Here is a 23,730-nt window from a genome sequence, read left to right as displayed (position 1 = left end):
TAAAAACATACTTATATTCTAGAAGGTATTTTTGTATGAATATATGAATGAAAAAGTATAACGTTCCTACATCCTGAACGATAGATAATCGATGTTGAATGGGTTCAAGTTTCAAGTTTCTTTAATAGTTGTCATACAGAAGTACAGAATACTTTTATACAAAATGCTTCTTACTGTTACCATAGTAATGTCAATTTAGCAATACAATTTTAAAAGTTATAGCCCTGCAAAGAAGGTGAACATCTCCATAGGCTTAGAGTGGTGGCAGACTGGCTATATTGATGGATATAAGTCATGGCAGGGAATGTGTTAAATGCCAGTGTTTGTGATGGCATCACAAATTATTGTAAAAAAAAAAAGAAAAAAAAACACACACACACACACAAATGTAAATATGTTCAATATATCAAATGCTAAGTGGATTATTATGGGGGGGATTATTACAGGCTAGCATAATGTCGATGATTAGCAACAACACTGATTTCGATGGATTTTCTGTTTTTTGTAATGTCAAATTGAAAGAAATACTCACTCTTACCATTAGGGAACTAAATTGTCCTCTTCAAAAATGCCATACAAATATGATATGCTTTTTCTTTCATACATCTTTTATTCAACTTCAGCCCTGATCATAACCACCACATATTCAATACATTTTCGAATTTTAAGTTGTAAAGCCAGAACAAAGCGCTATGTAAATGCAGACCATTCACCATTTGTTCATAAACACTGCTTGTCAGAGAATCCTTGGCATGCACGCTCAGCATTTCCAGTACGAGAAACAATGAGTTGGTTGTCTTTGAGTTGTTCACCAGGAAACACAATTGTTCACATTCCATCATATCAGATTATCTTGCTCCATCTCTCTTTCTCACAGACATCTCAAATGACATCTCACAAATCCAGTTTCTCAGTAGGAATGTGTCCGGTCCATTACCTCAGTTCAAGAAAAAATATCTAAATTGTTGATTATTTGAACTGATATTGCGATGTGATTCACAATATTAGGAGGAATGATCATGTCTGCGTCGTTGTTCTCATTTTCATTGAGAAGCCAATTGAAATTATAATGGTGTTATTATTTTTTGCAGGCATCTGTACCAAAAGATGTTTTTTTTTAAAGCTGCACCGGGTACTTTTGAGAAGAAGAAAGTACCTCTACAATAACTAGTTGCAAATACTTGAACCAACATTGCTCTTGCCTCTTGTGTGGAAAAGGTGGTGGATGGTAGGTGTACCACAGCCAAACAGATAGCTTCTGGTTTCAGACTTTTACCCTTCATGTATTCAATACTAAAGACATTATGATTTTGACTTATGACTTACTTGACTTTATTTCCCCCAACCTACCCGGTGCAGCTTTAAGTCTGTAGAATATGATTTGTAGTCTCAGTGGCACCACAGTACTTCATTTAAAATGGTATTTTGACGCATATTTCGCCTGGCTTTAACAAATATTGCAGCCGCCTGCGGTTTGGATATTACACTACTGGGACATAATTGTAATTATGATATATAATAGAAGTGTCTGCTCTATAGGTCCTGTCCTGAGGGTGGAGGAAGGAGACACTCTGAGGGTGACGTTCAGGAACAAGGCTGATGGGAACTACAGCATACAACCTCACGGCCTGCACTACAACAAACACAACCAGGGAGCCGCCTACGAGGACGGTGAGAGAGAACACATTCACATGCCCTTTGTATTGATTTAGTCAGTCTGTTCGTTTGGTTTGCGAGTGACTGAGTGACTGAGTGACTGAGTGACTGAGTGACTAAGTGGGTGAGTGAGTGAGTTAGTGCTCTATAAATAAAGTGAATTCTTATCATTATGATGATGATGCTGCTGCTGCTGCTGCTGCTGCTGCTGATGATGATGATGATGATGATGATGGCAGAAGTAGCAGCTTTACTGACTATAGTACTATATGTGTGATAGGAGTTTACTGACTATAGTACTCTCTATGGGGCGAATTCACAAAGAATGGATTGCGGCCAGCACCCTTAACTGCTATGTGCTCCGTCTTAAGGACTTATTCACTAAAGATATTGTTGTGCAAATGATCTGATCGCGAAACGGAAGTCCTGACGAATCAATAGCTCTTTGTTTCTATAATAGAAACTCTAGAACTCTAACTTCACTTTAACTGTGTGTGGCAATTAGCGCCAATCTTTGTGAATTGGAGTGTTTTTGCAACAGGGCTAAATTGCATAGAAAGGGACACATTTTCCGCCCATATTACCTCATTTAAATACCCGCAAATAGCACAGACGCACAGAGATGCAATGATTATGGCAATGTGCAGTTAGCACGGTAGTTCACCCTTTGCGAGTGCTTTGTGAATAGCAAGGTTTTTATAAAAAATAAAATTGCACAGGCATAGCGTCAGAAAAAGCAGCGCAATCCCTTTGTGAATTCACCCCTATGTGTGATAGGAGTTTACTGACTATAGTACTATATGTGTGATAGGAGTTGACAACCCGGGCTCCCAGGTGCGGAAAGGTGAGACCTTCGTCTATGAGTGGCAGGTGTTAGAAGGTCCCTCCCCCTCTGATCCTGCCTGTATCCCCTACCTATACTACTCTGCCAGCGAGCCTGTGCGTGACACCAACTCTGGACTAGTGGGCCCCCTGCTGGTGTGCAAGAGAGGCACACTGAGGAAGAATGGAACCCAGGTGTTGAACTGCTCTTTTATGTTTATACTCTCCTTTTCCGACTGTCTCTGGCTCTCTCCTCTGTCTCTGTCAGGCATAGCATTATTATAGGAAAACTAGAGAGTGGGTTTGGTTTGATATCACCCTTTATATTACCATGCAGTTCAGTGTGATGAACATCAATTCGTCAAAGTTAAGCGGATATCATAATATAAACCTATTGGGAAAATAAATCCTCATGATAATTGTGAACTTGTGATATTAATGTCCTCCTTATCACCTAGCCCTAATAAAGTTATTTAGTAGGTATGCACAGTTTTATTTGTCACATACTACATACACGAAACATATAGTGAAATGAAGGTGGCCATGCCCGCCTTGATTGTGCAAAATAATACAAATAATAATAGAATAAAATAGACATGATCAAATATTCTAAACTTCACAACATTCTCATCTCTAAACTTAATAGATATGGTGTTCAGGATATTGCCCTCAAGTGGTTTACAAACTATTTAGACAACAGCGAGCAGTTTGTGTTTTCCAATGGATGCTCATCTATTAAATCAAGGATCCTCTTCGGGGTTCCACAGGGTTCTATTCTGGGAGCTATATTATTTTTTATTTACATTAATGATTTGGCTATGTCTTGTAATACTCTATTTCCATTATTATTCGCGGATGACACCAATATTATAGCTACTCATCATGATTTCAAGTCCCTGATTGAATGCGTGAATGAGGAACTAGAAATAGTCTCTAATTGGTTTCAACGTAACAAGCTTACTCTAAATGTCAAAAAAATGTACTTCATGGTTGTCTGCAAGAAAAATAAGTACTACCCTAAAGAAGAATCTAAAATATGAATTAATGGAAATTAAATTCTCCAAGTGCCATGCACAACATTTTTAGGAGTTACTATAGATGAAGGGTTGAATTGGCATAACCACATTGATAATGTCTGCAAAAAGTCTGATGATGCTTGGAATATTGAGAAAGGTCTGCCCAATGATACACCCCTCTGCCCATCTTGTATTATAGCTTTTTATTTCCTTACCTTAACTGCAATATAGACTGGGCTGAGCCTGCAACGTATCCATCATATCTAAACAAATGAGTCATAATCCAGAAGCGGTTCCTCAGGATGATTTCTCACTCTACCAGATACGAACCATCTGCACATCTGTTCTGCAAATATTCCCTACTAACAATTGACAAACTAAATACTTTTCAAACATGCTCATTCATATACAAATTCATAAACAATAGGCAATATCTTCCTGATACCTTCCATAGTTTCTTAATTTTTCATCAGAAATTCACTCATATCCAACAAACCATAGTAATAAACTCCACTTACCTTTCTGTTTGACATCTAGCCATCAATACAACATTAGCTTTAGAGGTCCTAAACTCTGGAACACTCTAAGTTCATCATTGAGGTCAACAACCTCCTTATCTATATTTTAAAAACAATTAAAATCTCATTTAATTTCATCATACATCATCAACATATTAAGTTACTCCTGTGCATCAGTGTTGCATATATGGCTGCTTATTTTGTTCCTTTTCTTAATAATATACTTTTCATATGTTATTCTCCTCCCCTTTGCCTTCTTGTTATTGGCTCTTGTTGCTCTGTTTTGAACATGACATCTATCCGTGTCTATCTTCCATTTTTTCGCTATAGTGTTTGCCTTATGTCTCTGATCTTGTTTTGAGTTTATTTTCTAGACCATGTTTACATGTATTTCGTTCATATAATTATGGACATTGATGGGATGGGAGTGGAACTTTGTACAAGCCCTTTGGGCTTCGTTCCCTCCTAGCACTGTTTCTTTATATATATCCAGGCGGCTGGGTGGCACAGCGGACATTGTACTCGTCACCAACGCAAGAGACACCGGGTTCGAATCCGGCTGTCGGCGTTGCCTCCGGCTTGGGCCGGCCGTCATACTAACTCAATTGGCAGAGTTAGCGCGTGGGAAGTCGAAGGGTGGTAGTCTGGTCGTTGTGAACAGTGACTCCTACAGGTCGGTTGGGGCGCCTGCACAGCAAAGTCAGGAAAATAGCGGGGGCAGTGTGAGCGTCCTAGACGTTACACCTCGCCAAATGAGAGTCCGTGCTGGCTGGTGAAAAGATGTGACAGGCTGCCTCCACGTGTATCGGAGGGGACATGTGATGCAATGCTTCTATCCTCCCTACAACCGGCCAGTGGGGGGCATATGCGAGCAGTGTAACTGAAATGCTGGTGTTTTAACAGTGTAGCTAAAATGTTGGTGTTTTAACAGTGTAACTGAAATGCTGGTGTTTTAACAATGTAGCTAAAATGTTGGTGTTTTAACAGTGTAACTGAAATGCTGCTGTTTTAACAGTGTAGCTAAAATGTTGGTGTTTTAACAGTGTAACTGAAATGCTGCTGTTTTAACAGTGTAGCTAAAATGTTGGTGTTTTAACAGTATAATTGAAATGCTGCTGTTTTAACAGTGTAGCTAAAATGTTGGTGTTTTAACAGTGCAGTTCAGTAAAAGGCAAGGTATGGCGAGGAGGGGGGGGGTGAAGGGGGTGTTTCCCCCCCTTGGTGGATTTTTTTTGTCAAATCAGTTGTGCAATAGTCACTTTTGGTGAGTTGTTTCTATACAATTCAGTTATATGACATTTAGGTATGACACAGGACTACACAAGCATTTTTAGTATAGAAATGTGTCAACAGACTAAAGCAGGGAACCACAATATTTTGCATACGAATTATGCAGAATGTAATATCATAACTGTCTATTACTTTTCTTGCAATTGAGCCAATTTTCCTTAGGTACGGTTTTGAGGTGTGTGTTCAACAGAATGTAGCATCAAAAACACGTTCACAAAAAGTATGGGTCACTGAATGCTGAACTGCACTATTATAATCACTAAGCCAGACCTTACCTGTGTCCCTGTATCACTTGTCTCTGCTGCCCTTTGATAAAAAAACGTCCCTATGTCCATTTTCCTTTTTTTTGGCATATTTCAGTTAGTCACAGTAAAAGTCACATAGTAAAAGAGAGATAATTGACAATATCAAAACATGCTAGGGCTGTACCGAATAGTTCGAAGCTTCGTTCATAATGTTGACATTCGAATTCTAAATCAACATAAAAAATTGTAATACATTTATTTTTTTTTTTTTTTTTGCCAAGGTATGGCGAGTGCCATACCTTGCCATACCAAAATGACGCCCCTGAGTGTAGCTGAAACCTTTAGCGTGTTAAATAAGTGCCTCTGGAGGTAGAGCAGTCGTCTGGTAATCCGGAGGTTCCCGGTTCTATTCCCGCTCCCCCCGGGCGGCGTGTTGAAGTGTCCTTGAGCAAGACACCCGTAATTGTTCCCGATGAGCAGGTCGGCCCCTGCTCCGCCATCGGTGTGTGAATGGGTACAAATGTGAGGAACAAATTGTAAAGCGCATTGGATAAAAGCGTTATATAAATGCAGCCATTTACCATTTAACATGTTTTGTTATTTAGCAGCAGAACGTGGACAAGGAGCTGTTCCTGATGTTCTCTGTCCTGGACGAGAATGAGAGCTGGTATCTGGAGACCAATATTGAGGAATTCGGCAGCAATGAGACCGACCCAAACAACAAAGACTTTAAAGAAAGCAATAAGATGCATGGTAACTGTGTGTGTGTGTGTGTGTGTGTGTGTGTGTGTGTGTGTGTGTGTGTGTGTGTGTGTGTGGTTGTTGTTGTTGTTGTTGTTGTTGTTGTTGTTATTGTTGTTGGAATGTGCATCATTACTTTGTGTCACGAGTTCTGAAAATAAATGCCAAACAAAAAACACCTGAAAGGGTTAAGTGGTACAATTTTCCCTTTTTCTATGTCTCCTCATCAGCGGTGAATGGTCTCATGTACGGGAACCTTCGTGGCCTGGAGATGTGTTCCGGGGACACCGTCGTGTGGTACACATTTGGGCTGGGGACAGAGGCCGACATCCATGGGGTTTACTTTGAGGGGAACACCTTCCAGAGACACAAGACCACCCGGGACACACTCAGCCTGTTCCCACACACCACGGCTGCTGTTGTCATGCAGCCACTCACTGCTGGTCAGTTACTGTACATTACCACTCACTGCTGGTCAGTTACTGTACATTGCCACTCACTACTGGTCAGTTACTGTACATTACCACTCACTACTGGTCAGTTACTGTACCCACTCACTGCTGGTCAGTTACTGTACATTACCACTCACTACTGGTCAGTTACTGTACATTACCACTCACTACTGGTCAGTTACTGTACATTACCACTCACTACTGGTCAGTTACTGTACATGACCACTCACTACTGGTCAGTTACTGTACATTACCACTCACTACTGGTCAGTTACTGTACATTACCACTCACTGTTGGTCAGTTACTGTACATTACCACTCACTGCTGGTCAGTTACTGTACATTACCACTCACTGCTGGTCAGTTACTGTACATTACCACTCACTGCTGGTCAGTTACTGTACATTACCACTCACTGCTGGTCAGTTACTGTACATTACCACTCACTACTGGTCAGTTACTGTACATTACCACTCACTACTGGTCAGTTACATTACTCTCTACACAAACACACACACACACACGCACACACGCACACATACTGTATGCCTTTTCTTTTTACAATATGGGTATATTCACATACATTGTTGAATAGTCTAGCTTTGTCTAGTGCTAGTCCAAAAGCTTAGTCAATCAACTTTGCTTGGGGATACACACTTGTTTCCGTTTGGATCACCGATTGGGCCTTTAATGTCTCCCAGGCGTGTATGAAGTGAGCTGTCGCGTGACGGACCACTTCTCCGGTGGAATGAGACATCAGTACGAGGTGAAGGCCTGCCCGGGCCGCAGCGTCACACACGCAGACACAGAGCCGTCCAAGGTGGTGCGCTACTTCATCAGCGCTGAGGAGGTGGAGTGGGACTACTCACCCGACAGGACATGGGAACTGGAGAAACACCAAGCCATGCCGGGAGACAGGTGTGTGTGTGTGTGTGTGTGTGTGTGTGTGTGTGTGTGTGTGTGTGTGTGTGTGTGTGTGTGTGTGTGTGTGTGTGTGTGTGTGTGTGTGTGTGTGTGTGTGTGTGTGTGTGTGTGTGTGTGTGTGTGTGTGTGTGTGTGTGTGTGTGTGTGTGTGTGTGTGTGTGTGTGTGTGTGTGTGTGTGTGTGTGTGTGTGTGTGTGTGTGTGTGTGTGTGTGTGTGTGTGTGTGTGTGTGTGTGTGTGTGTGTGTGTGTGTGTGTGTGTGTGTGTGTGTGTGTGTGTGTGTGTGTGTGTGTGTGTGTGTGTGTGTGTGTGTGTGTGTGTGTGTGTGTGTGTGTGTGTGTGTGTGTGTGTGTGTGTGTGCGTGCGTGCGTGCGTGTGTGTGTATGTGTTTTAGAGGTTAGAGTTAGTCTAAGGTTAGGGTAAGTTTAGGATTGGGTTAAAGTTCAAGTTAGCTTAGGGTTAGGTTAGAGGAAGGGTTAGGTTAATTGTAGTGTTACTATGGTTACGGTTAAGGTGAGGGGTTATGGAATTGATGCAAGTCAATGGAATGTCCCCACAAGGTGTGTGTGTGTGTGTGTGTGTGTGTGTGTGTGTGTGTGTGTGTGTGTGTGTGTGTAGGTGTGTGTGTGTGTGTGTGTGTGTGTGTGTGTGTGTGTGTGTGTGTGTGTGTGTGTGTGTGTGTGTGTGTGTGCGTGACATCTCTCACCTCACCTCTCTCCTTGCAGTATATAATGAATTACTATATTGCAGGGTTGGGATCAATTCATTTTCAATTCAGTGAATTCCAGAAACGGCTTTCAATTCAAATACTGAAAAAGATTTCAGTATAAAAAGGTTGTTATTATCCAACCTGTTGACAAGTAAATGAGAATGAATGTTCCGTCATCAGCAATTAAACAGCAATTACAGTTTACATTTTTAATTGATCGAAAGTTATTTGATCCGAACCCTGCTATATTAACATACTGTATACAATACTTTGTCTGAAAACATATGGCGTCCCAAAGAAAGTCCCAAAGGTTTTTGGAAAACTCTTCTCTTAAATGAAGTATATTCCATATTATGTTTATACACCTTGTTCCAACCTTTTAATGTATGTTACACATGCAATATACCTTTTTAAATTAACCATTTAAACCAAAGTTTATAATGCATGACTTATAATGACCGTATAATGCATGCAAGAATCCTGCTGGATTTCTTGTCAAATACATTATTTCAGTTTTTACTGTTTTATCACTGCATACAGAGGAAGAAGATTTGCTTTATTGTCAATTTACACAAGGCAATTGAAATTTGTCTTCTCACATACTACTCCCAGTTACACATACAGACAGCCCCTCACACACTATGACATGTAAAAATGGCTGCTGTGAAATGGGCCTATTGGTGCTTGTCTCCCAGTCCAGGCAGTATATTTGTGGAGAAAGGGGAGAACAGGATTGGCTCTCGCTACAAGAAGGTGGTTTACAGAGAGTACACCGACGAGACCTTCAGTATGCAGAAGGAGCGCCTGCCACAACAGATACACCTTGGAATTATGGGTAAATTATGTTTAGCTGTGTTCTTATCGCTCTTATTGCTTATTCTTTTGACTTAATTCCCTGTTTCCCCTAAAGCAAAAAAAATATATAAAATTTACTAGGTCAGCCGTTCTCCATGTGGGGTCCCATGTGGGGTCCCATGTGGGGGGGGGGGGGGGGGTTCCAGGGGTTCCCAGACAAATGGGAAATGTTTTAATTTCATAATTTCATTAACTATAAGTTAGTGTTAGAGAGTAAGAGTAACTATTCTGATAAATGCTTTCACTCTTATCCTCTGTTATCTCCCTCCTACAGTGTAAACAGTTGTTGAATTCTGGACTTAATCATATCTTACTACAAACGTATTTGGCCCAGAGACAAACTTAGCATATCTGCAATCATCCCTGTGACGACATCTTGTTATGCAAGTGTCAGTACATTAAATTAAATGTTGCGTCATTACATACTACTTTGCATTCTACATTACATACTACATTAAATTACACATCATGTTCAAGTTGCTTTTATTTGTCACGTATAAAGTACATGTACATGTACAAAATGGTGTGATCATTAAACCCAGTAAAGGGGCTCGTTTTAGTGGATCATTTGGGTTTTTATGGTTCCATGTATGCAACATTACTACTCACTACTGGTCAGTCACATTACTACATACTACTGGTCAGTTACATTACTACACACTGTACTACACAAGTGACTGTCTGTTAAACTCACTCCTCCGAAATACTGCCCTTCATCCAAGTGCATGTGTTTGATTTGGCTGAATCAGTAGCACTGATGCTTTTTAAGCTGGCAAGCGCAGGACTTATGGTTCAAAAACCGGGTGGAAGGCTGTAACACATACTGTTGTGTAGTGTAGTGTAGTGACACTCACATTTTCAGATTCTATACAAATTTTGATTTTGAGGTTACGGTTAAATGTATTCATTCTACAGAGCTCTAATTATAGATTATATGTACGTATATATACACTGTATACTGTATATACACACACACGACACAGTTTTATTCAACTCCAAAATGTTTAGATTTTATTTCAAAGTGGTAAACAATGAACATGAGCCTTAAACAAAACATAGGACAAGAGAAGGAGAATCATCAATAACATTTTAAATGTCAATACACTTCAAACCCAACAGGTCCAGTAGTGAGTCTTGTCTTTTACCCCAACAGGTCCAGCAGTGAGAGCAGAGGTAGGAGAGCAGATCCGGATCACATTCAAGAACAAAGCCAGCAACAGGTCATACTCAATGCACGCACACGGAGTGAAGACCGTTGACATGCACACTCCAGTTGAACCAGGTAAGAAAAGAGACTGAGACAATGAGAAATTAGTATTGTTGTGTGTTGGAGGGAATACCAGTGCAAAAACAATCTTCATCTTAAGGAACACGGCAACATTATGGGAAATGCACTTACCGTCTTCTCCAGAGTCAGACAAGAAGATAAGATACCAATGTGTTCAGTTGAAAGCTATCCGGCTGCAAGCTAGCCTAGCACAAATGAATGAAAGCGGATACGGACCACTAGCCTAGCTGTTGGCCAAAAACACCTCTCCCGGAGTTTTAAGCGAGGCTAGCTGATGCGTATCTGACAAACAAACTGAGTGAGTGAGATAATATACATAGGCTACTGTATACATGCACTGCGTTGTTCTCTTGTCAGGCAAGATGACAGAGTTCAGGTGGGACATCCCAGAAAGCTCCGGTCCAGGAGTCTCGGATCCTAACTGCATCACTTATGCCTACTACTCCACGGTGGACTTCATCAAGGTACATTATACTGCATATATACTCTGTTAGGAGGAGGCACCGATACCACTTTATTATTACCACCAATTCTTAGTCCTAAACTGTAAGTATTAGGGATGTCCGATATTATCGGCCTACCGATATTATGGGCCGATATTGGCATTCAAATGTAATATCGGAAATTATCGGTATCGGTTTTTACATTTATTTAACCTTTATTTACCCAGGCAAGCAAGTAAGAACAAATTCTTGTTTTATTTATTGTCAAAAGTATGCATAATGTTGTGTTAATTCCACGACAAGAGATATGTAATGTAAATTACCTGAAATTATTCCGTTTTTTGGGGGGGGGGGGGAACCCTGCATATATCGGTAATTAAGCGTTGGACAATATCGGTGTATCGGATATCGGTAAAAAAGCCAATATCTAGTAAGTATGGCTCGATACAGAGTACTGATCCAAATCCAGATCCTTTCCTTTTACTGGATAGTATAGACTTTGACCGTTAGTTGGTTGAGACAACTAACTGCAGTGAGCACAGTTGACTTATCGACTTGATAAACTAACGATTGAGAAGGAAAACACACCAATGGCAAAGTGCAAAACTTTCACCAAACATTTGCAAATGCTTTTATTCTATATTGTTGGCAAATGACCGCGGTATAAGCGGAATAATGAACTTGTAGGTACGTGTCGGGTGGTTCTTTGGCTCCCCGTTGTGCCTTAACACCATTTAACGCACACGTACTTATTGATTATCCCTTACTTATTTACATGAAAGCATCCAGTTTACAATATTATGTTCAACCCTTTCACTACCACACTACAGAAGGTTAAAGAATTTTGAGAACTGAACATTCTAATGGTAATGTCACAATGGCTACTGACCATTGAAAGCTATTCGCCGTATTCACTTTGCAGCCGTCTTTATTTTCGTAGATCGATATGAACGCATGTCAATGAGCAGATGACTAATTCACGTCCATTATATTTAAAATCACAAGTTTGTAATTCCAAGTTTGCATTATGCCTCTTTGTTTTCACTATTTAGATTATTGATGCCATTTTTATAGCAAAGTTGTAACATCGAAGTGAACGGCCACTTCCGCAACCTAACCCCTCGTTGCATCAAACTTGACCAATACGGCCGCGAAGTGAATCAGGCGAATAGAACTCTGGAATTCAAAGATAGATTTCTGAGAAGACATAACCCAAAAGAAAAACAATGTACACACCTGAATGGGTTAAGAGAGAGAGAGTGTGGTCGTTCGTTCACACAGGACCTGTACAGCGGCCTGCTGGGCCCGCTGGTGGTGTGCAGGCGCGGGACCCTGGGGCGCGCCGTGGGAGCAGAGAGACAGAGGAAGGACGTGGACAGAGAGTTCGCTCTCCTCTTCATGGTGTACGATGAGAACAAGTCCTGGTTCCTGGACGACAATATCAGAAAATACCTCGGCAAGGAGCCAGACACTTTCATCCCGGACGACGACTTTGAGGAGAGCAACCTGATGCATGGTGAGAGAGAGACTTTAGAGAGAGAGAGAGAGAGAGAGAGAGAGAGAGAGAGAGAGAGAGAGAGAGAGGGTGAGAGTTACAGTAGGGCGAGAGTGAGGGTGAGAGAGAGGCTTCTTAGGGGAAAGGTTCCAGGAACGCCTAGGCCTGAAGGGGAGAGATGGGGGAGAGAGAAGGGCAGAGGGGCATCAGGGAACAGTGAGACATGCAGGGTTTCTAAAGGGGGATGAGATGGGAGATGGAGAACACATGTGTCTTACTGTAGACTGGGTCCATGACTCCACGACCCTTCTACAACTAACGCTCTTTGCCCGAGGGGTGTGGCGTAATCGGGTGTAAACAGGTGTCCTCCTCCCAATTACAGTATACTTACTAACTTTCAATGACAAGTCATTATTTGTAATTATGGACGAGTGCTTTCTCATCTACAGTAGGTTCCCCATCTCAAGCACGATCAGCAGAATCTTTGAGGCACATGAGCTGAAAATTATTAGAAAGAAAAATTGAAAAGGCGGTCAGGTGGCTCACAGCTCCGGGGTTGTCACCAGCTTGGCTGGCCGTTCACACTAATACAATTGGCAGTATTAGAGGGTGGGAGAAGCTGGCGGGGTGGGTCCGGGTCGCTGTAAACAGCGACTCCTACAGTTTGGTCGGGGCGCCTGCTAAGCGCGGATAGGATCTAAGTGGGATAGTGTGATCCTTCCACACGCTAAGCCCTCTCAGTGAGAATCCGCGCTGCCAGGTGAAAAGAAGCAGTTGATTGGCTGGACGTGTGTCGGAGGAAGCACGTGGTAGCCTCCACTCTCCCAGACCGACTGTGGGGGGTAAGTGCGCAGCGACCAGGAAGGGGATTGGGAATTGGCATAACGACTAACATTGGGATGGGAGAAAATCGGAGGAAAAAGGAGGGGGAAAAAGATAAAAAAAAAAGAAAAAAAAGAAAGAAAAATTTAATGTGTGTCAAATGTGTGTGTGTGTGTGTGTGTGTGTGTGTGTGTGTGTGTGTGTGTGTGTGTGTGTGTGTGTGTGTGTGTGTGTGTGTGTGTGTGCGTGTGTGTGTGTGTGTGTGTGTGTGTTTTGAAGGGATCAACGGCAGGCTGTATGGTAATCTCCATGGCCTGGAGATGACAGCGGGACAGACAGTAGACTGGTATCTGCTGGGCATGGGAAACGAGGTGGACATGCACACCGTCCACTTCCACGCAGAGACCTTCATTTACAAGGTACTGTCCTTCATCACTGTTATTATCATCATCATCATCATCATCATCATCATCATCATCATCACTATCACTATCACTATCCTTTATATCCAAGGTACTCTCTCCTTCATCATTACTATCATCATCATCATAACTATCACTATCATTATCCTTTATATACAAGTGTGCAGTGTATGTGTGTGCGTGCATGTGTATGGTGGGCACACAAACCTGCCCAACGTGTTTATGTGTAGGGGTGAAAGTGTAGCCTGAGGATCCAACTGTAGGACTGTGTTAGTGGTGTGTTGAAAAGTATTATTGAAAATGATTGTTAATAAGTCGTAAATATGAGTGATACGGAAAGGGGTGACATGCTTTTATTTTATTATTGTAGCAGTGAGTTGTTCAATGTTTGAATGATCTGTTGATAAATTGAGCCACTGTTCTATTGTTATGTTGGTCCAGTCTTTCCAATGTACAGTAAAGCTAGAACAAGCTAGAACGTCCCGGTCATGTAGTAAATTCTTCAGGCAAAGCCGTTGCAGTGGCTTAAACGAGGAAATATTGTGCACACGTTTCTATAATTGTTTTGTCGAAACCGGAAAGCCTGTAGCCTGTACTTCCGTTTAGACATTTTAGGAGGCATATCTTTACCAGCCTAGTGAGATAATGATGAAGTTCTTGTGGAGCTGATTGATGGTTGCCAGGTCCTATTGATTGATTGATTGAAAACTTTATTAACAGATTGCAGAATGGGTACAGTACAGTACAGCTCAATACATACAATTGTTAAGGGGATGCAGACCAGAGAAAGACTTTCGTCTTGTTTACATCAGGGTCCCCCATTTTCAATTCATCATAACATATATGAAATACATGACATACAGATAGACAGTACTGCTACATCTAAACATTTATGTCATACCAGATTTGCAAATACAGTACTGTTTGTGATACGAAAAGAGTCCAGAAAAGAGAGTATATACATTTGACGTAGAAACTGTACATTGGAGGAGGTTGGGTAGGTGGGGTGGGGTTGGGGTGTGGGGGGGGACTGTACATTGGAGGTGGTTGGGTGGGTGGGGGGGGGGGGGGGGGACACTACATTGTAGATGGTTGGGTAGGGGGGTGGGGGGGGGGGGGGTTGGGTAGGAGGGGTGGGTGGGTGGGGGACACTGTGCAACTGTACAAGCAAAGCCTAGAAGACACTGGGATGCTGAGATGTAGAAAGTAGAACGTCTCGTTGACATGATGATGGTTCAGTAGATGGCAAACTGGATATCTATTTTTCAATGAGAGATGACAGCAAAACCAGCGCCAATGTGAGTGTTGTTGATTCTATCAAAATGAGGCTCTTTGGCTCGGTAGAACAAAGCATGAGCTTTCTTTGGCAGAAATAACATTATTATTATTATCACCAACAACTACAGCAATTTCCCCATCTCTTAATTTGGGAAATACAATGTGAACAAGACTGAACAGAATGTGACTCCAGCAGAGTTATGTTTTTTTTAAAGCTAAGCGTGTAACGATACAGTATTGAACATTTAAAAAAATAAATTACATCTAATACAGTGCATCCATATTGAAAATTGTATTTTCTTTTGTTCTCTTCCCTAAGTCTCACATTTTTCACCAGTGTGTCCTCTAAACCAGGCATCTGCCTCCATCCTATCATTGTAGAGTGGAAGGGAACAAGCACACACACACACACATACACATGTATAATTAGTATTTGAGCATTTTAATGCATGAAGAATCGAAAATCAAATTGAATTGTGACCTACAAATTTTAATTCGCATTCTGAAAATGTGTGTATCGTTACAACCCTATAAATGGCCACCATCTAAACACAGGTCTTGTCTCTCTCTGTTCCTCTCCCTCTCTGCTGGTCTCACCACCCTGATGCGTGGGGTAGATGGACGTGGCTCACCGCGCGGACGTGTTTGACCTTTTCCCGGGGACATTTCAGACTATAGAGATGGTAGCGAGGAACCCCGGGACATGGTTGCTACACTGTCACGTCACCGACCACATTCACGCTGGCATGGAGACCACCTTCACCATCAGAGGTCTGTGTCTCTCTCTCTCCCTTTATCTCTCGTTCTATTTTAGTGTTGTGGTTAGAATAAGTGTTAGGGTTAGGTGTGTAGTCGAGTTATGGTTAAGGTTAGGGAATGGATGCAAGGCTATGGAATGTCCCCACTATGCATGAAGCCATGGCTGTGTATTTGTGTGTGCGTGTGCGCGCGCGTGTGTGTGTGCGTGTATTTACTTGTGAAAATGTATCTAACTATGACATCTAACTTACTTTTTCCAGAAAATGTCCAGTCCACTACTACACGTGGTAACATTTTAGCTAATTTTTATCTCCTAACTCCCTTTAAATAATACAAATATATATATTGTATATTATTCAAAGGAAAATCACAGATTATTAGGGGTGTCATGATTAATTGACTGAATCCAATAAATGTACTACAAAACATTATCTGCAAAGAATGACTGCAAACATTGATGCTTGGAAACATTCCTTTGGTGGCTGTTAAATGTTCCAACGCATCTACTCTGATGGAAACATTTAATTCAGAAGAACTTGGATTGTTAAAACCAATGCTCTGTTAACGTGTGGAATGCTCTGTTAAAATGCATGCTTTAGCACGATGTCAGTGACGCATTCATGGGGAAAATAAAACACAAGTGTACATAAATGAAAATGTTCAATTGTCTGGGTTTTTGGGGATGAAAATGAATAGTTTAGAATGCACCGATTAAGTAATCAATAACGTAATTGTTACTAACCAATGAATCGATGACTTCAATAATCGTTAGTAGCAGCTCTACGTGTAATTAGTGTATAATCTTTAATGTCTTGTTGGCCTTGCTTGTCATCTCATTCTCTGCCTCTCTTGTCTCTTCTCCTCCTCAGCTGGAGCTCCGGGGGGTGAGGGGTCCAGAGCCGGCCTGCTCCTGTCCCTCGCTCTGGGACTGCTGCTGCTGGCCGTGGTGCACTAGAGGGACTGCCTTGTACTATACTGTGCTATACTGTGCTGGGTGGCTAAGGTTTGAGGTTAAGTTAAAAAAGATACACAACATAGCAAAACACATCAAAGACTTAAAAAAGAGAAGGAAATGTACGTGTGTAGCAATGACGAACGATCTGCTGTGTGTGTGTTAGAGAAAGAGAGCATGTGTATGTGTGTGAGAGAGAGAGCGTGTGTGTGTTTGTGTGTGTGTGTGTGTGCATGTGTGTGTGTGTGGGGGGGGGGGGGGGGGGGGGGGGGCGTAACACTTTTTGTGAGGACTTTTATATAGCTCATTCAGAAATGACCAATGACAAATTCATGGTGTGTTCATTAACAAACCGTACACATTTATAACAGCTTAATTAAGTAATAATCTCAAGCATTTTTTTTATAATTAAATGTCTATTTTGACACTCTCTATCGCCAAATTATATTTTTATATAACACAATAGTGATTCTAGCTACACCCAGTTCATGAATGCGTTTACATTTACTGTTCAAATACTGGTGTCTGGCAGGACATTCCTGGGATAATCATCCGGCACACGGGAAGTGATGCGTTTTAATCACCAGCAGTTTGTTTGTACTGAATAGAAGACTAACTCAGTAGTTAGCATGAATCTTCAAGATGGAAAGCAAGTCAATACAGTGCAAAATAGCAACAGCAGTGATTGCTTATCACCAATAGATGTCGCCAAAATAAACATAAATGAGGATCTCATGGATTACCACTTTAAAGGGAAATGCCACCACAAAGCAACATTAAACTCATTAGATACTATAACAGAGTAATAGATAGTAGTGGATGCCGGTAACGGAGGAACCAGGAGTAGACGCTCAAACCCACACTGGCAACCCTGTGCACACTTTTATAAAAATAGGAAATTGTAGGCGGCTGGGTGGCGCAGCGGACAAGGCGCTCGTCACCAACGCAAGAGACAGACACTGGTATCGAATCCAGCTGTCAGCGTTGCTTCCGGCTTGGCCGGCCGTCATACTGGCTCGATTGGCAGAGTCAGTGGGAGGGAAGCCGGTGGGTGGGTCTGGGTCGTTGTGGACAGTGACTCCTACAGTTCGGTCGGGGCGCCTGCACAGCGAGGGAAGGATCTAAGAGAGGTAGTGTGACCTTCCACACGTTACACTCTCCCAGTGAGAGTCCGCGCTGCCAGGTGAAAAGAAGTGGTGGGCTGGGTACACATGTGTCGGAGGAAGCATGTGATAGTCTCCGCCCTCCCAGACCGACGGTAGGGGGTAGAGTGCGCAACGACCAGGAAGGGGATTGGGAATATGCATAACGACTAACATTGGGAGGGGAGAAAAACGGAAGAAGAAAGGAGGAAAAAGATAATAAAAAAAAAATAATAATAATAATAGGAAATTGTTCTGTCTAAGGGCTGGGGGGGGGGGGGGGGTAATTTTGAAAATTGGACGACATAGATGTAACAGAAATGTGAAAAGAAGCTGTTATAAGTGTTGTTTATTTATGAATGTGTCAAGGAACACAGGAACTTCCTATGAATGTGCAAACACTGCAAATAAACTGATATCTGTTTGTGTTTTAATATAAAGATGATTTTTTTAAGACAACTTGTGCAAACAATACTGATATCTGTTTGTGTTTTAATATAAAGATGATTTTTTTAAGACAACTTGTGCAAACAATGCACTGTGCTGTACTACCAAATATGTGATTCAAAGTGTGAATGTGCAATAAAAAAGATGCTTATATGTGTTTTGACTAATTCATGGAGGTGCAGGGTTGTAATTGAAGAGCTTGAGGATTCACTGACTTCCTAAACACCTTTGTTTATTGTTATTTGCACTTACAAACATACATTCTGGAATAAAATAAGTAAAAGAAGAACAGTTAAAATGTGCAGGAAGGGTAAAAAAAAAAAAACCAAGGGCTTATAAGCGACCTCCCCTCTTAAACCTATATAGGATAACTACACAACCCCCCCCCCCCCCCCCCCCCCCATTATGCACAAACACACATGTGCATATCCCTCTCTCATACACACATACATACAATACAGCATTATACAACTATTATAATGTTGGGGGGATAAATTTAAAAGACTTCACACAAATACACATGGATACTATAGACTACAGGATCTGTAGTTCTTTTTTAAGCTTACTTTTAAATATATTTACAGTGGAACATGTTTCTGTTAGATTTTGTACATCATTCCACATCACTGCACCTTGATAAACAAATGAGAATTTGGCAACAGAGGTCCTACAGAAAGGAATGCGTAAGTCTTTATTTCTTCTTGTGAGATGTGCATGATAATGAGAATTAAACTCAAAATAAGTTTGAAAAAAAATTGGCAAAGATAAAGGAAGACCAATTACTTTGTACATAAGAACCCCTGTTTGATACTTGTTGACCTCATAAATTGTGAGTAGTTGCAGTTGTTTAAATAATGGTTTGGTTGGGGCTAAATAATAAGAGTTGGTTGCAATTCTTACAAAGGATTTCTGAGCTCTATGGATTGTTTGTAAGTAAGTGCTGGCCCAAATTATAGTGCAGTAAGAGATGTGAGGATAAATTAAACTGTAATACAAAGTTAGTAATGTGCTATTTTTTTATTGTTTTTTAACCCTTTTTATAATGCCCAACGATTTTGAAACCTTCTTGCAAACAATTTCACAATGATTCTTAAAGCAGAGTTTCTCATCGATATTGACACATAAGAATTTCACTGATGAAACTTGTGCAAGTTCATTGTTATTGATACAAATCTTTGTTCCGTCTGAAATGTTTTTGTTCTTATTTCTAAAAATAATGAAGTTAGATTTTTTGACATTGAGTGATAACTTGTTTAACTGAAACCAATAGGAAAAATAGGAGTCCAGAATTTGCTTTATCAATAATGGAATCAAAATTCGTCAGTGACGAAGACATTTGTGTCATCAGCAAATAATATAGATGACAATAAACTGGATGCATTTGCAAGATCATTCACATAAATCAAAAACAACAAGGGTCCTAGAATGGACCCTTGTGGAACACCACATTTGAGTACAGCCAGCTGTGATCGATTACCATTGAAAACTACAAATTGCTCTCTGTTATTCTCATGAATTATTCTCAACCCATTGTATAACCTGTTTTTTAAGACCATAACATGACATTTTTGATAATAGAATTTCATGATTCACTGTGTCGAAAGCCTTTGATAAATCTAAGAAAATGCCTAAGGTATATTCATTTTTCTCTAAGGTGCAAAAGAGCCATATATGTAGAGTATTTTTTTCTAAAGCCATACTGATGTTCGAACAAGATATTGTTGTCATCTAGATGTTTCATGATTCTACTATATACCAGCTTTTCAAGAATTTTTTAAAAACAAGGTAGTATCAATATAGGACGATAGTTTGAGAATACAGAGGGGTCATCAAGCCTTAAAAAATACCCTGCTTTTCTTTATCATAAATCGATCAATAGAGACCGTATTAGATCCCCAATTATCATATCATGGGGTATCATTGGAAAGCCACACTCATTGGCTATAACCCTGTGCAAAGATTTTCGAGATCGCCAAATGATTGATGGAGCTAGAGCCCCGGGAGTCGGGGGTGGTAATGTGTACTTTTGCGTACTTTGGGGCACGCCTCACATATCAGCATGTAACTCGAGAACCGCTGAACGGATTTTGTCACCTGAAAGGGCAATCGACACGCAACAAATAGGGCTTTAATTCTATCTATTGTATTAAAAGAAATGCACACCGAGCCACTAGAGGTCGGCAAAGAATCGTCCACATGTGGGCCCTTGGATGTTAAGAGGTTAATGTTTTTAATTTTTTTTTGTAGCCAAGAGTAAAGACCATAACCCTATCAAAAACAGTAGTCAAAGTGTATATTTTCATTTTTACCAATGTTTTATACGATTTATCGGAAATACGAATTTATCGGAAAATGCTAATTATCGTAAAAACCCCAAGGAAATGACTAAATCCAGATTCAACCCTGCCATTGGAAAGAGGAGCATTTTCCCTATCCATAGATGTATGATTTGGCCATAATAAGGTCAAATATGAATTTATAATTAAAATCGATTATCATTAATTACTGTATCTACAAATCCTTCTGTTTAATCATCTTCCCTTTATTCATTTGCTTAGATTTTTTGTACACATGATCTCAATAAGGTGGTGATGGTGAATGAGCTCAGTGAGCATTTTCTCCTACCCGTATACATTTTTGATCAAAGATGCAAAAATCATAATTAATCATAATTAATTTATTCATTACAATTTACTCAGCCTAGTAACAGACACAATATTTCTGACACTGGAAATACATACCCCAGGTCCCTAGATGTTCCTAGATACCAAGAACATGATAATTGACCTTGCAGAAGTGGAGCAATCTTCCATTTACTTAGGCATGTACCTTTAGGCGAAATACAGCCTACACAGCAACAGCGGTATAACCTTGGCAACTTTGAAGGCTTGAGGGATAGTGCCTGATTTAAGGGACATGGAAAAAATGAATGATAAAGGATCAATAATTGAAGATGCAACCTTTTTGATCAAAGAGGCTGGAATTTCATCATGGCCAGGAGAAGAGTTTTTTAGGCTCATAATAATATCAAGTACTTCTGAGGTCTTTACAGGCTCAAAAGCATTTAGAGAAGCATACTCTTTACTTATAAAATCAGTTGGAGAACCATGAGCATTGCCTATATGTTTTGCAAGACATGGTCCCACATTCACGAAGAAGTTGTTAAAACTATTCGCAATTTGGGATGGCTCTGTTATCTTATCCGTACCATCCTGAAATTCAGTTGTGGATGGAGAAGAGGAGTGTCGGACGTCCCGTGATGAAGGCTGGGAGGATGCGACCCTCTCTGCGTGCCCTCCTGTCTCCCTGTCTCCGGCGGCCTCGTAGTGGTGACCGGAGTGCTGGACGTCCAAGTTTCAAGTTCAAGTTTCTTTAATAGTTGTCATACAGAAGTACAGAATACTTTTATACAAAAGGCTTCTTACTGTTACGCTCCAGAGACTGTGCTAGACAAGATAAGTATGAAATAAAATAGTATAGCATGTAAAATATAAGTAAAAATAGAGGTCACAGTGTTCAGTATAGACATATGTACAATGTTCGATGCAGAATAGAAGTAACTGAGTTACCATACAATATACAATATACTATGCAATGTACTAATATACAATACTATATAGTGCAAAGCAGAAATGGGATGAGGTACAATTTAGGTACAATTTACAGTAAGGTGTACGAGTTGTAGTGCAAATCCTTTACCAATAAATATAAAGTGTGTTTAGGTGATCTAAAGTGCGGAGAGTGGGTGCTGCAGTGTGTTGTTTGTTTAAAGTGAGTGTGTGTGTGCTGTGTGCATTTGATGGTTGTTGCATAGTGTTTATTGTTCGTTGAGCAGCATGATGGCCTGGGGATGATGTCGGGGAGGTTGCGACCCTCTCTGCGCCGCCCCCTATCTCCCTGTCTCCGGCTGTCTCGGAGCAATGACCGGAGTGTTGAATGTACCGTGATTAAGACGGGGAGGACGCGACCCTCTTTGCGCCGCCCCTGTGCCTCAAATAGATTTGCTATCAGCTCTATCTTTAATCTTTCAAAAAATGTCAGTTGCTATCAGCTCTATCTTTAATCTTTCAAAATGTTCAGTTGCTATTGCATGCACTCATCTGTGTTTCACTACACACTTGAGTTCATGCTTACCAACTGTTAGTCTGCAACACTCCCCCCTTGAATGGCCCTTCTAAGGTTTCTCTCCTCCACACTGCCTGTGGAGAATTTTTTCCCTATTGTTAGGTTTTAGTGAGTTTTTCCTTACCTTCGCGTGGGGTATGTCTGGGAGTGCTTGCATTCTTTCATTTATTTGCATTTATTTTAAATATGTTGGACATTATGGTGTTCTTGTTCTGTTCTTGACTTACTGTTATGTTTCTTCTTGACTTGCTTAAAGAAGACGTGTACGGCCCATGACGTGTACGACAGGACATTAACGTGTGTTGTCGGGCCTTACAAATAAATTTGATTTGATTTGATTTGTCTCATATTGAGTAATGTTTTCAGGGTGTCCCAGGTCGATTTAATATTGTTTGAAGAGCTAATAAATTGGTCACTATAATAATCCCATTTGGCATGTCTAAGAAGATGATTATGTTTATTCCTGTGTGTCTTATATGAAGCATACTTTAATGGAGCAGGACTTTGTAAATGTTTTTTATATAATTTATTTTTCTTTAGCGCAGATTTTCTAAGTTCAATGGTGAACCATGGTTTGTTCAAGTTTGCAACGTTTTTGTTACTGTTAGTTATAAGAGGAAAACATTTGACAAAAACTAAATAGAATTTGGTATAAAAATGATTATAAGCTGTATTTGCATTTTGCGCCTCATAGACTGTTTCCCAGGACAATTCTGCCAACATCTCTCTGAAGTTGTTAATATTTATATCATTGAACCTTCGAAATGAAGACCTCTTTGGTTTAGACATAATTGACTTATCATGGAGAATAGAAAGTTGAAAAACAGGCATATGATTGGAGATATCAGTATAAAGAATGCCGGATTTTACAACATGAGGGAATGCATTTGTAAAAATATTATCTATTAGTGTAGAAGATGTACAAGTTATTCTTGTAGGCTTGCTAATTAAAGGATAAAAGTAATTGGAAGACAGTATGTTTGAGAGGTCATCTATGTGTGGTGTTTTATTTCCTCATTTAGAAGGTCGATATTAAAATCACCTAGTAAATAACACATTTTACTCTCCTTATCAACTTGTTCCAAGATATCTAATAGACCTCCTTTGAACTTGTTGATGTCTGTATTAGGAGGACGATATATACAACCTACAATTATTATTTTATTCTCATTCAGAGCAATAGATTGAACCTCTAGAAAAACAGATTCACAGTTGCAGTCATGAAACTTCACTTCAAGGTCAGATCTCTGTTTAAATTCCAGACCATTTTGAACATAGAGAGAAACTCCACCACCTCTGCCTTCTCTACACCTATGTGTGGCTGTATAGT

General features: G+C 40.5%; 1 protein-coding gene across 2 annotated transcripts in view; it reads left to right on the top strand.

The window, feature by feature from the left end:
- Nucleotides 1–16,922, top strand: part of LOC311232865 (ferroxidase HEPHL1-like) — a 91,134-nt gene extending 74,212 nt beyond the window's left edge. Inside the window, exons 8-19 of one of the 2 annotated variants that reach the window (XM_084319696.1) lie at nucleotides 1,540–1,671; nucleotides 2,468–2,673; nucleotides 6,156–6,300; nucleotides 6,519–6,731; nucleotides 7,442–7,658; nucleotides 9,068–9,207; nucleotides 10,381–10,509; nucleotides 10,873–10,979; nucleotides 12,240–12,474; nucleotides 13,555–13,694; nucleotides 15,593–15,746; nucleotides 16,604–16,922. In XM_084319696.1, coding sequence (XP_084175822.1) covers nucleotides 1,540–1,671; nucleotides 2,468–2,673; nucleotides 6,156–6,300; nucleotides 6,519–6,731; nucleotides 7,442–7,658; nucleotides 9,068–9,207; nucleotides 10,381–10,509; nucleotides 10,873–10,979; nucleotides 12,240–12,474; nucleotides 13,555–13,694; nucleotides 15,593–15,746; nucleotides 16,604–16,689 — 1,904 coding nt within the window. In that variant the 3' untranslated portion in view covers nucleotides 16,690–16,922. Of the gene's footprint in view, nucleotides 1–1,539; nucleotides 1,672–2,467; nucleotides 2,674–6,152; nucleotides 6,301–6,518; nucleotides 6,732–7,441; nucleotides 7,659–9,067; nucleotides 9,208–10,380; nucleotides 10,510–10,872; nucleotides 10,980–12,239; nucleotides 12,475–13,554; nucleotides 13,695–15,592; nucleotides 15,747–16,603 lie in introns of both variants that reach the window. The other variant, XM_084319695.1, reaches the window with a different exon arrangement.
- Nucleotides 16,923–23,730: the final 6,808 nt, after the last annotated feature.

Source organism: Notolepis coatsorum (genome assembly GCF_963971535.1).
Source record: "Notolepis coatsorum genome assembly, chromosome: 8".
Lineage (NCBI taxonomy): Eukaryota > Metazoa > Chordata > Actinopteri > Aulopiformes > Paralepididae > Notolepis > Notolepis coatsorum.
The sequence above is the reverse complement of the archived record's forward strand: the minus strand, read 5'-3'. Positions and strand labels throughout refer to the sequence as shown.